The 13860-nt window shown below is 38.5% G+C and overlaps 1 protein-coding gene across 1 annotated transcript in view; it reads left to right on the forward strand.

The window, feature by feature from the left end:
- col7a1 (collagen, type VII, alpha 1) overlaps positions 1-12466 on the forward strand; it is a 98052-nt gene extending 85586 nt beyond the window's left edge. The window contains exons 111-119 of the mRNA XM_036151953.1: positions 3338-3415; positions 3855-3908; positions 4015-4063; positions 4281-4289; positions 7585-7668; positions 8998-9126; positions 9372-9533; positions 9891-10073; positions 10150-12466. Coding sequence (XP_036007846.1) covers positions 3338-3415; positions 3855-3908; positions 4015-4063; positions 4281-4289; positions 7585-7668; positions 8998-9126; positions 9372-9533; positions 9891-10073; positions 10150-10178 — 777 coding nt within the window. The 3' untranslated portion in view covers positions 10179-12466. The remainder of the gene's footprint in view (positions 1-3337; positions 3416-3854; positions 3909-4014; positions 4064-4280; positions 4290-7584; positions 7669-8997; positions 9127-9371; positions 9534-9890; positions 10074-10149) is intronic.
- The last annotated feature ends 1394 nt before the right edge of the window (positions 12467-13860 follow it).

The raw sequence follows: 13860 nt of genomic DNA on the forward strand, positions 1-13860 counted from the left end.
TAGTGTTAGTTTTTAGTCAAATGTAGCTTTGTGCATGTTGAATATCTGCAAGTTAAATGTTGGTCTCATCGGACCAGAGCTCCTTTTTCCATTTTTGCGGTGTCTCCACACGCCTGAAACCATGCGTAGAAAACTGCAAACAGGATTTCTCATAGCGACCGACTGCAGTGTCTTTCTTCTTGGCTCTCTTCCAAAAAGCTCAGTTTTGTTGAGACCTTTTGGCTGCTTTTTAGATTTTTTTTTACCTTCTTTTTTCAATTTTACAAATTAAAACACAAAATAGAGTCCAAAATATCCAACCCAGTACCACCAAGAACCTTACCCCCCCTCCCAGCCCCCACACACAAAAATAAATAAATAAAATGTATAGAAAAATAAATAAAGTAGTCTAGCTTTGCCCACTGTAGAAGTAGAATGGCCTGATGACCTCTTCAATATTTTAATGCACTCCACACATGTACACACACCCACACTCCTTATATATTCACAGTGCTTCCATACACCTACCCAGTGCTCTAATATATACAGATCTTGCTGTGCAACTATTAATCATATGGAGGGGGTGAGAATCAAGCCAAACCTTAACCATTAAATTGTCCATTGTGGCCCATAGGTCAAACTAAGTTCAACATTAAATTTCTCAAAATATTCCACTGTAGTTCTCTAGTCAAATAACTTAACGGAAAATAACTTTTCAAGTGAGTTAATCGTGCATTGATGTCCCTCTTTTATATTAACTATCCATTTCTTAATCCGTCATAAGCCATTTTTTAATAAATACCTCTTCTTTATTCTTTATTTTGTGAGTTAATTGGTCGTTATTTTTTCCTTCATGTGTTATCTTCAATCATTCCTGAACATCTGGCAGGTTACACATTTTCCATTGTTTAGTCATCTTCTTTAGTGCAGCAATTCTCAAAACTCTAAAAATATATATTTTTTGTCTTGGAATACACTAATTGGTATTTTTCCAAGTAATATGTTTTCTGGTTTTATTTCTAATTTATTTTTAAAAGTGTCTTGAAAGATTGTAATAACTTCTTGCCAATTTTGTTGTATAATTTTGCAGATACAAAAAATGTGTAAATAATTGGCCCCCTCTTCACCACAATTTCTCCAACATAAAGTATGTTCCCTGTTATATCGTTTCATCCATTTTGAGGTTATTAATATGGATAAAAACATATTGTACAGTACTTCTAAAAGAAAACAAATGATTTTGAAATTCACTGTCTTCTGAACAGGAGTCAATATTCGGGCAGCTGAAGTTTTTTGTGTAATAAGGATTTTGAGAGAAATCACAGCTGTAAAGTGAAATAACACTGCTTCCACTGAAATAAGAATTACAGCTGCCAAAGTGTGGTCTAAGTGATGCATCATCATCCTCAAAGTGCATTTCAGATTTGAGAAGTGACGATGAGATTTAAATTATATCAGGAGAAGCCATTATTCAGCCACCTTTGACGCCACAGAGTTCTTACAAGGCTGCTTGAGCTGCGGTTCATTTTCATTCCCTTGAGGTCCTTTCTACTTCACACTTAGCTAAGAGCCACACTGAAACATCCATCTATCTATCTATCCATCCATCCATTTATCCATCCATTCATCCGTCTATCTATCTATCCATTCAGAATTAGTATTTGAAGCTTCACCTCATTAGACACATCTTGTCAGGAGCATTTGCTCATCAGCATTCCCAAACATATGTGCCTCCCTGACATCCCATTCTAAATCATTCCCCTTTAAATTGATATCAGCTCAGACTTTGCAGGTAAAACCCACTACAACCTTTTTGTGAAGGTTTAGAAATAAGCTTACAGTTCTTTGACAAACACTTTAGTGACACTGATGTAGGACGAAAAGACCTGGCTCACAGGTGTCCCAAATGCTGAAACAATTAGAGTTGGATCAACTAGAGCAAAGGGGCGAAGCCTAACTCCTGAAAAACAGCCCACGCCATAGGATACAGCTCCTTGAGCACGGAAACCCACTCTTTTAAGCTCTCTACACAGTCTTTGAGCTAATCTGAGGGCCACTTAAAGTTTGGAGGTCTGTAGCTATTGACTGGGCAGAAAGTTGACGACCTTTGCACACGTGCTGAGATTTATACGTGCTCTACCACTTTGTGGTTGATTTGCTGTCATTCCCAGTCACTTCTACTTATAATACCAGCAGCAGTTGAGTGTGGGGTATATAGTAGAAAGGAAATGTTATGAATGGGCTTGTTGCACAGGTGGCTTCCAATCAAAGGACCACGCTGGAATTCCCTGAGCTCCTGAGAGCGACCAATTCTCTCACAAGTGTTTGTAGATAGAAGTCCAGGTGCTGTATTTACACATCAGTGGCCACTGAAGAGACTGGGGCACCTGATCTCAATGATAGGGTGGGTGAGTGAATACTTTTGGCAGTATGGTGTATGCTTTTGTAAAATTGATGAAGATGTTTGTTTTATTTAGAAATAGTTAACAAAATGGACTGAGAACTTTCTTGGATGTGACTTCTTGTGGGTTTTCCTTCAACAAGAGCTGACTTGGCACTTTCAAAAAAGCTATGAAGCCTTCACACAACAGCTGGGTTTATAAATTGATGGAATATATATATATATATATATATATATATATATATATATATATATATATATATATATATATATATATATATATATATATATATATATATATATATATATATATGCAGCTGTGGCACAGGATTTTATTTAAGGGTATCAGAATAAACACAGACAAGCCTGCCACATTTTTCAGATTGTTTAAAATATATATTCCAATTATGTTTTTTTTCCTACTTTGGGTTAGTCTCTCATATAAAATCCCATTGCAGTGCAATAAAGGTGTGGTGGTTCAGACAAAATGTGGAAAACAGTGTGTGAACAGTTCTATAAGCCACAATAGGTGCATCACAAAGGCCAGATGTCAAAACTTTCTTTTTCCATTGACTTGTTGCTAACTTCTTTACATCACATCCCTCTCAGATTGTAGGATCACACGAATCAGGAGAAAGAACCCAGACAAGTTGGCCAGATACACAGCTCAATAAGAAACAAATTGCAATGTTCTGATGCGTGTTTATTGGAAGCCACATTAATAACTCAGGGAAACATTTATTTGCCTCTTTGTGCTTTGGTAGTGTCTGGCCCTGTTGTCAGTACACCAGTTTTCTTGGAAAGGTACTGTGGGTACTACCACTCATATCCTTAGGCTGGTCATTAACCCCCCACTCCTCCCCTTTTCAACTCATCAGTCTTAAAAACAGAGGATTTAGTTCCTTTCATATCCATACCATCCTTTCATGCCCTTTACCTCTTGTTATGTTGTATCAGGGGGAGAGAGGTCCGATTGGTCCTGCCATGGTGGGTCCTCGTGGTATCCCAGGAATCCCCGGCGAGCGAGGCGAGACGGTAGGTATACAGCGCCGTCCTTCTCTCTTGTTCTAGATTTTGCAACAACCACTAATTTCCTGAAGTCAGAAAATCCTGCTGAAATTTAATATTTTTCTTAGCAGAATTACTTTTTTTTCTTTTTTTAAGAGAAGCTTCATGTTTTGATTTATTGCTTTGACAAAAACACAGTTGCTTTGATGGCGGTTTGACCAAAAGCTGATTATATAAAATGACATCCATTTTTTTAAAGCTGCGTTTTGCATTTATTTTACTCCTGAAGAGCTTAGGCTCAGCTTCTGTGTAAACTATTTCACTGCAAGTCCCTATTGCTGATTTAACCTTCCTGTCTGGATGTCGGTCTTGATCAAATGGGCCACCTGGCCCCGAGTCTCGGGAATCATTTCTCTGAAAGTCTCTCTGAGGGTCCTGGATGTCCTAATATCTGTCCACGTTGCAGGGAGACATGGGTCCAGATGGAGCCAAGGGAGACAGAGGAGAGCCAGGCATGACGGTCAGTGTGGCATCGTTACCACAGGGTTCAGAGTGAAGTCAGGAAATGAGACCTGAGCGGGTTCATCACACAGTTTCTTACTGTGTGCTTTTTGTTTTAAATTAAGGAGGATGAGGTCAGAGAGTATGTTCGCACAGAGATGAGACAGCACTGTGGTGAGTCTTTCAGCTTACGTTGCAAATCTGAAACAAAGTTGTCCTTAAGTTGAACCTCAAACCTGATGACAGAACCTGAGTCACAGTTTCAGCTGAATATGTGTGAGAAGCTGTAAAAACTGCAGCAATGCAGCATTTCTTTAAACTAATCTGTGCTGTTTCCTCTCTTTCTGATTCCCTCCGGTCTGCTTCACTGATCCCCCCCCCCCCCCTCCAGCGTGTGGAGGTGAGTGAGCCATCGAACTGCAGCAAGTGAGACAAAAAGGGCTGTGACTGAGCTACACTGCTGTGACAGAGTATTTGCCCCTTGTAGATTTCTTCTGTTTTGGCTTTTTTTTGTCACAAATAAATGTTTCAGATCATCAAACAAATTTTAATATCTGAGAAATATATCCGGAGTAAAAACAAAATATAGTTTTCAATTATTCCCTTAATGAAGAAAAATATTGTCCAAACCAATTGCCCAGTACCTAATAAATGGATTTGCCACCTTTGGCAGCCATGTTTGCAATAACTAGCAATAATTTCATATTGCTGTGAAGCAATTATTCCCCAGTCTTCTTTTCAGGATTGTTTTAATTTAGCTTAATTGGACGGTTTCAGATCTGTTTCAGGTCTAGCCTCAATCAGCATCTCAATCAGATTTAAGTCCAGGCTTTGACTAGGTCACTCCAAAACTCTGCTTTTTAAGGGCTTTCCTTGCCTTGATGTTGTGCTTTGGGTCATTCTCAGGCTACAATCCTGCCATGTGCACTTGAGCTTAAGGTCACAAACTGATGGCTGGACCAATTCCTCAAGACATGGAGCACAACTCTTGATTCCATTAATTATGGCAGGCTGTCCTGGTCCCGAAGCAGCCCACGACCTTTACACTACAACTACTGTGTTTGACTGCTGGTGATACTTTGTTTATCTGAAATACTGTGTTAGTTGAGTTACCAAATGTACCAAGACCGGGACACACACATTCCTAAGAGTTTCCCTTTGTTTTATCAGAAACCACAGAGCATTTTTCTCAAACTCTTGGTAACCATGAAACGTGAGACAGGGCTTTGAGCTGTTTTTGGCCAACCGTGGTTTTTACCTTGTAACTCTCCTGTCGAGACCATCCTTGCCCAGTCTTGTATTGTTAAATAATGAAGACTGACCTTGACTGAGGTAATTGAGGCCTGCGGAGCTATAGATGATATTTTGGGTTCCTTTCTGACTTCCTGGAGGAGTCCTTGATGAGCTCTTAAGTTTGGTAGCCAGGCCTCTCTCCTAGGAAGGTTCACTACTGTTTCATGTTTTCTCCACTCGTGCATTGTGGCTTTCACTGTGTTTTGCAGGCGTTACAAAGCCTTAGAAATGGCTTTGTGACCTTTCCAGACTGCCAGATCTCAAATACTTTTCTACTCATCTCTTCTTTTGTTAGACTGGAGGCATGATGTGTTGCTTTGAGATATTTTCTCCTCTTTTGTATGGTCAGACAGGTTCTACTTTAGGAAATTCTTCATTGCATAAGTGTGGCGGTGATCTGGCCTGGGCCTGGCTGAAAATGAACTGCCTAAAACAATGTGGTTAATCTTGGTTAATTCATTTATAATTTAACAAGTGGCGTGGTTATGTTTTTACTTAGGGCAGGCTTGGGTTATGAATCATAATTTAAAACAGTTTTTTTTATATTTACTTTGGTACACATTTGTTTGATGTTCATAAAATATGAAAAAAAAGCAAAAACATAAATCTTTAGGGGGCAAATACATTTTGCAGCACTATATATACTCACTTGACATTATGGAGTCTGCAGTGATTTATAGTTGTCAAAACCAGAGTGTAAGTGGCATATTTCTTACAACTAAGTCACCCTACATGCATTATTTGAAAGAGATTTAGCCCCATGCAGATGTCGTTTTGGGTCATTCTGATACTCTAAGTGTTAATTATTTGCATCAAATTAAACTTGTCCACGTGTTATGTAAATAAAGAAGATGCAAATTAGACAAAAAAAAAAAAAACTCCCAAATGGTTGCCAGTACCCACATCCAAGCTAATGTGTTTGTTGTGTAAGTTGTTAATGAATGCAGGACAACACCAGCGTTATCAACCAGCATGAGATAAGTGATGCTGATGCAGGCTGCTAATGAATATGCGGAGAAAGTCGCCAAAGTCTGTTTTTCCTCATGTTTAATTAACGTGTTGTTTAAAAATATATAGCTTCCGTTTAATGATTAACATCCTAACAATGATTTTAGTCATCAGTTTATATGATGACAAACAAAATCAAAGTCCAACTTAGATGACAGAAGTCATTATAGCTGTGACTTGAGTCTTTGAAAGGATTGCAGCCACTTTTGGCAAGACTGTCCATGTTGATCAGTCTTGAGAAAAATTGGTGAATCCTTTCATCTGTTGTTTGTGTCAGATTGGTGGGAGGAGTTGTTGTGGTGCTTCGGGGATTGTTTGTGGTTTCATGAGTATGAATGTTATGCAGCAGGCCTTGAAAGTTTATAAACTCTTTCAATTTTTCTATGTTTTTGCATGAATGGGATTTAAAACCAGAATTTGATAAAGACAAAGAAAATGAGAAAATAAAGTGAAAACGGATCCAGGGAAATATTACCAGATAACCCCACGTATGTTTTAGTCATGGCGGATATATGAGCCTTTGCTTTTAGTGATCTACACGCCCAAATATACCAATAAATATAAGTTTCCAGTAATCATTGATTAACTTGGAGGAATTAAAGCACACAACAGAACAGCGTCTCTCCCTGTGGTGCTGCTTCTATTGGAATAAATGATTTACTCCTTTTGGATTATCTGTCCAACAAATAACCTTTATCCATCGTATTTAAGCCACACATTGAAGTCAGAAGTGACAACAAAGCATTATAACCTATATTCAGTGAAACTGTCCCAAACCATGGCACTATAATCATCAGGTTCCTTTTATGGTGGAATGTACAAATGTAACATCTCAAATTTAACCACAAATCTATATTGGGTCCCAACATTGGCAAGAAAAATTAATTAAATCTCATATTTAGCAGCTGGAGATAATGGTTGCTTTTTGTTTTATGATATCCTTTCTTCCTTTGGAAAGGCAATAGCCAGCATCTCCAGCTTAATACTGTTTTCTTTCGCATTGATCAGAAAACTGCTCTTTTTGCTCAATAATAGTGATAAATTTATTGAAAAAAGACCTTCACACGGCTCTAATTTATTTCAGCTAAAATCAAGAAGCTGACATTGCAAGTGTTTGGATAGTTTTTTTCTGTATGTATTTCTGCGGCTTCTGAAAATGTGAGGATAATTGTGGTCCTAATTATGCAAAAACAATGAAACTGTAAAGGGCGCGTAGACTTTCAAGCACCAGTGCTGCCAAAAGGTTCTGTCTTCCTTTGGTTTTCCTCATCTTACTTTTCACGAGCCATTTTCCTTCCTTTTGTGACAACCTACCTGGTCACTCTCGCTCTCTGAACCATCTTTTTGCTCCTTTTGCACCCATGGTTCCTCTCCCTCCTGTCCGGCTCTCTCAGGTTCAGGCCCAGACACTCGGTCCCAGCCCGCACTCAGGGCTCGGCCTACAACAGAGCAAGAACTGGTACTGAATGGTGAGAAGGGTGAGTGTTTTGTCTCCATAGCTCTGCAGCCGACTTCAGTCTGTTTGTCTCTTTGTTCGTCCTTAACAAAACGCGTGAAACAGGTGGTGCAATACATGGAGACCTCTGAGCATTGGGTGGTTTTCTGAGCAAGAAAACAGAGGACTCCATTTTTTGACCCACAGACACACAATGTGTTTGTCACATTATATGAAGACAAGTACAGCAGTAGGGTTTTACATCTTTGCTGACTTTACAGTGCCAACGGAGCGATTTCAGAGCTTTCTTCCTTCTTTGTTAATTCGACTGAAAAATGTTTTTTTAATTATAGTTAAAACAAAATTACTGAAAAAGGACTAAAAGCGACTCCAAAAATCAAGTTATCTAAAAATCTAACTTTCCCTCTACTACATGTCTAAAGCAGAAATGGCCAGAATAAAAGCCTTCAGTCTGTACTAGAATTACCTTTTTAGCTCTTTGTCAATATTACTCTGAGAGTTTGATCCTTTCATTTAGTCTTAAAGCCTCCTCCAGGTTAACCAAACCCCCCTGGTGTGCTTTCTTGGACAGCTGGAGCTGCACTTTTCTGTAACTGTTTTTCTTGAGCTCTCTTTTACATCTAACATAAAACTCTTGATCGTTTTCTCTGAATATTCTCATTTCACTGAGTTGAATGTTTCAATGAGAAATTAAGCCAAACCTTTCAGTAGTGCAGTACACTGCACTACTTGGCTATAGATAAACTGTATTTTAATATAAATGATAAATATAGATTAAACACCGAACTCAAAGGTTTAATTGAAGCCTTGACATAAAACTACTGCTGTGTAAAACATAAAAAATATAGCTCCATCGTAATAGCTAAAAGCGATTTACTAGATAATTAAATGTTTTAATAATATAATAACTTATTATTGAATAAAGCAATGCATGTAAGATATAAACATTAAAAATAACCACAGGACATAAAAATCAGGGAATAAAAGCTTAAAGACTTAAAAGACAAAATATATGAGTAACAAACAATGATGAAAATAAACAAACTAAGCAAAACTCATGTCAGTATAAGAAGTACGCAAACGCTTGACTAAATAAATTAATGTTCAATAAAAAATAGTCATGTTTTTTATGTGTTTTGTGGGAGATTGTTTGTGGGGGGGGGGGTGTATTCAGACCCTATTAGACTCTGTAAGGAGTCCGGAAACGGAGTGAGCGGTGGGAAACTTGAAAGGCTCAGAATTCCCTCTGTTGGCACTTTAAATCATCATTACTCTTCACTCTGTCTGAGGGTTGGAGAGTTTCAGAGTCAGATGAAGGATTTTGATCAGTGTGTTGCTGCTCCTGTGTCAGGCCGGGAGCTGCGTGTGGTGGTAAACACCAAAGACCCCGAGTACGAGCACGTCTACTCCATCGAGGCCCTGGACGACCCCATGGACGACCTATTCTACTTCTCCACAGAGTCAGCCAATCACTCTGAAGGTATTCTCTTTCTCTTAGTGTTGTAACTACTATGCTTCTTTTTGTGAGTCAGATTTAAAAGCATGCCTATAAGGCAATGTGAGACAGTTCAGCATCTCATCCAAAACGTCTGGATTTCTGCAGCACCACGGCTTCTATATCTCGGTCTCTATGACATTCAGTTTGTGTTATGATGATGTTTCCATTCTTATTATAAGTAAAGAGTTCGAATGTCTTGTTTGCTGTGTCTCTGTGTCACTCGCCAGGTGAAGATTTTAAAACCGATTTAGAAAAAACTGATCCAAATAAATCAAGCGGTGCTGCTGGCTCTCACAAAGCAGCTGACGGTCAGGAAAGAGTAAAAGTTCCTCCTCTGACTGCCGACAAGTCCAGATCAGTCAGGCCCAAGAGGACTGTACAAGAGGAAGGTAAAACAGTTTCTATCATTTCTCATTGCCATCGTTCTTGTCTGCTGTTCGGTTCTGCCTTCACGTCTTAGGCTGGGCATGTTGAGTTCGTTAGTGACTTACCAATTAAAATTCACATGAAGTAATTGGTTTCCCTGCATGCGTCCAGCTGAAAAAAAAAAGACAAAAGAAGTAGCTATGCAAAAAAAAAGTAACTATCTGCCTGCTTTAATGATTGTACAGTGCTTGCGTGCTTGTCTCAACCCCCTCTGTTTCACTGCTCCTCTGCCTTTGTTCCCATTTATCATCACCGTGCTCATCCCTTGTTCTGTTTATGTTCACGCATGAACACTTCCCACATGCGTGCACGTTCTGCAGGTGCGACAGACCTTTGTCTGCTGCCCATGGAAGAGGGCAGCTGTCAGAGGTACACTCTGCGCTGGTACTTTAACAGCCAGGTTCGAGCCTGCAGGCCTTTCATCTACAGCGGCTGCAAAGGAAACGACAACCGCTTCCTTCACTTGGAGGAGTGTGAGGAGGCCTGCCTCGGGGAGACCAAACGTACGGGACGGCACGCAGACACTTTGTTTCAGTTGAACATTTGAGGTTGAGATCTAATCGGGGCTTTGTGTTGCAGAGGTTCAAACCTTACAGACGGCACGGTGATTGTGGCTACCTTCTCCTCCACCACAAGAATGTTTTTTATAGCTCATTATGTTTCAAATGTCAGTAGTTTTTGTTTATTTATTGCTTCATTAAACCCAGTTGGACGGCACACCACTCTCAAAGGGCTGCATTACTTCCATGTTGATGTTTTGCTAAACAAATCGTGGATGATTTATTTTTTTCAATTCTTATCGTTCTTACTCTGAAAAGCTGTCTTTGTCTATTTTTAAGACTTCAACACTTCAGAATTAGCTCTCTTAATTAAACATTAGTACAGCTTTGAGGTATTTCAGCTCTCGTGCTTCACCGGCAGTAAGACTAATAGGTGCAAATTAACCAAGGACAAGGGCAAACAACTCAGCTGCCCTTACTGTGTAGCAAAGTACAAAAAGTAAGTTAATTGTGGTTTATTTCTGGACGTTGTTCAAAGTCTCCTACAATGGATTTGTTTACATTGAAGCTGAATGAGTGAGAACCTGTGAATTCTGGCTAAATTTATCTTAACACATTAATATACTTAAGTTACTCCCATGTTAAGTATAAACCTACATAGGACAACTTCTTTAAAATGCATTTCCATTTGAAAAAAAAAGCTCATGAAAAAAGGGTAGAAAGATTTATGCTGTATACTATTTTTTTTTTTACTTTCTTCTTCAATGTTGCACCTGGCTATTATCATCTCATAATGTCCCGTTGCCATTTTGTACCCAACATTGTTTCATCAGTTCATTTCATTTGATAGTTCAGTATTCTGTTGTTTTGTAGAGTAAGTAAGTTCAGATTGGTATTTTGTTTTTATTTTTTTGTAAAGATTAGATTTTAAAGTTCTACTATTATCTAATTTCCCATGCGGACCAGTGGATTCTGGTCTTTATTGGCACCGTCATTGTTTAGCTTGCAACCTCTCGAAGTGAAAAAAAAATTAAGCATGGTTTTCTTTTTTTCTATAGCATTAAAAACTAAAACGTGTTGCATGCACACTTTGTATAACATCCCTGTAGAAACAAATACAGTTGTAAGTCTTTTGGTGTACGTCTGTCAGCTTTGCCAATCTAGAGATGGATGTTTCTGCTTATTCCTCTTTCCAAATTAGCTCAACCTCAGCCAGATTGGACACAGAAGCCCCATTTTCAAAAATCTAGCCATAAATACTCAACTGGATTTGAGTCTGGAAAATTTGGGCCATCCTGACATTTAAAAGGTGGCTGTATGCATAGGGTTGTATGTTGCAGAAACCACCGTCCCAGTCTATTGTCATTTTCACCCTGTAAAAGGTGTTCTTACCCTGCGATGGACTGGCAGTAGGTTTTCTTCCTACTTCAAGTCTGACAAATAGCTAAAAGTACTGTGGTGCTTAACTGCTCCCAGACAACACAAAGGATATATATATATATATATATATATATATATATATATATATATATATATATATATATATATATATATATTGTTGTCATTGTACGTATTCTTTTCATCTAAAAATTGGTCTAACTAAAAGTAAAGCTATTTTGTTGATTTTCCTAAGGGAAACTATTTTTATGTAACATCCCAGCATTATTCGGAAACAAAAAGCTTGCCACCAGCCCATTTAACGTTTAAAGCTTCAGGCTGCAGGGATTGCTACATGTATGCACCACCCAAGTGCTCTTACTGTAAAATCTCTAATTGTGATTTGTTTATTATTACAATAGTGCTTGGCTTTAAATTTTATGCATTTTTTCCCCATTATATCCAGATATGATATAGGATTTACATCCCTTTAAGCATAACCATCCAGGACCAAGTTTGGAGATCGTTTGTGTGCAGTTTCGTTCGTTTTTTTTTCACATTTTAAAGATAAATTATTGTCCAGGGACTTTTTTTATGAGTGGTGAACTGATTATGGATTTTCCATTAATCTATATTAAACCAGGCTTATGCACAGGCACATATTCTCTAAGCTAAAAAAAACAAAAACAAATAAATGAATAGGACCAAAATACCTTCCAACATTTCTTCACACCAAAATAACTCTACAAGCATCAAGACGATATTCTGGGTATAGTTTTAGGATCTGTTCTAAAAATGAAGAATCAAGCACAATAAGTTGATGTATATAATGTTGTGTCTGTTATTTTAGGGGAAAGTTGTGTCTATTTTCATAACTGCATGTTTACCTGCCAGATAAAAAGGTGCTATATTTAAAGGTATTTTTATACTGTGTGGTGAATGTGTGAGCTTTTGTTTTTGTGGTAAAGATCTGTCGGTGTTTACTATGTATTTCTAATAAAGCTAATATTTCAGTGATACTTTCTGTGTCAGCTCTGTTGATCCGGTGCTAGATGTTGTTTCCACAACAGGAAACAGGTTTTTATGCACAACAATTAACAAACGTACCTTTAGAAACTGATTGTTTGACACTGAAACCTAATGAAACGGAAGCAATGACAGGATAACTTCTTGGTGGAGGATTTGAGGAGGAAAGGAATTACGAGTGTGCGAGTGTAGGAGTGTGACTTATTAGTTGTTGTAATTTCATCAGCAGATTTTATTAATGAGAAGATTTTACGCCTGTTGGCCACAACTCCTCCTCCCATGTTTGTCTGTGCTCTCTGCCCTCGGCTGATTTCCCTTGGCTCGTGACACACTCACTCCGTATCAGCCGCGTCTGACATCATCAGACCTCATACAACTTTATCAACTCCTTTACCTCCGCCTGATTATATTCCTTATCAAAGTCATCTCCTCATCAGGTACAGGTAGTGTAGGACTGTAGAGAAGTGAGAGAGATTTTACACGTTAGGATCAAGAGGCCAAAAAGGGTTCCTATGCATGCAGTTGGGAAAACTATGAACCTGTTTATCTATGCATGCATCCATCCAGTTATGATGATTTTGGTTGTTCAGATTTTGGTTTTCATTCATGTTTTCTTTAATTGTTTATGTTTAAAAGGACTTAACCATATTCAATTCATTTATTTGTGTTCATTTTTGTTAGAAAGGTGTTGCCAGAAGATCTTTCTTTTGGGTTTACCTTATTTCTTATGTTCTGGTTTCTGTTTATCTTCTAGTTCAGTGCTGGTATATTTTCCCTCTTGGTTTGTAGTTTCCTTTGTGTTTATTATTCACCTTTCCTCAGTCTACCTGTTCGCTCTCCTTCTCAGCTGTTCCTAATTTCCTGATCAACTCACCTGCATTTAATGTCATTCTCCACTCAACCCCCATTGACTCCTCTCATTGCTTTGCCTGTGCGCCATGTCCTTTTCTCCTCATTCAAACCCTGTAAGTCTCTCTGTTTTTCTTCATGAAAATCTTCAACATGCTTGTTCCAAGTTCATGTCAGCATTTTGGTCCAACTTTCAACCCTCAAAACATGACATACATACATTAAGCATATTTATCTTTAAAAAACTTGCTAAAAAGCACTGAGAACTATAGCAAACAGGCTTAAATCCGGGGCAACCAGCTTTCACTCAGTTCTTTCTGAATACATTTCGACACCCATCTTTGTCAATTCTGGTGGCTCGCACTTGAGCAACCGGCTGTTGGTGCCTGTTTTTAAGGACATGGAGGCCCACCCTCCCAGGCACATTCTGAGTCAGATGCAAATCAATGACCCAGCCGCCACTACTTGGTCACCTGAATCATGACGAGACTGCTGATGTAATCTCCGGGGAATGTGTTGGAGAACCGAGCTGTAAACA

The sequence above is a fragment of the Fundulus heteroclitus genome, chromosome 20, assembly GCF_011125445.2.
Source record: "Fundulus heteroclitus isolate FHET01 chromosome 20, MU-UCD_Fhet_4.1, whole genome shotgun sequence".
NCBI lineage: Eukaryota > Metazoa > Chordata > Actinopteri > Cyprinodontiformes > Fundulidae > Fundulus > Fundulus heteroclitus.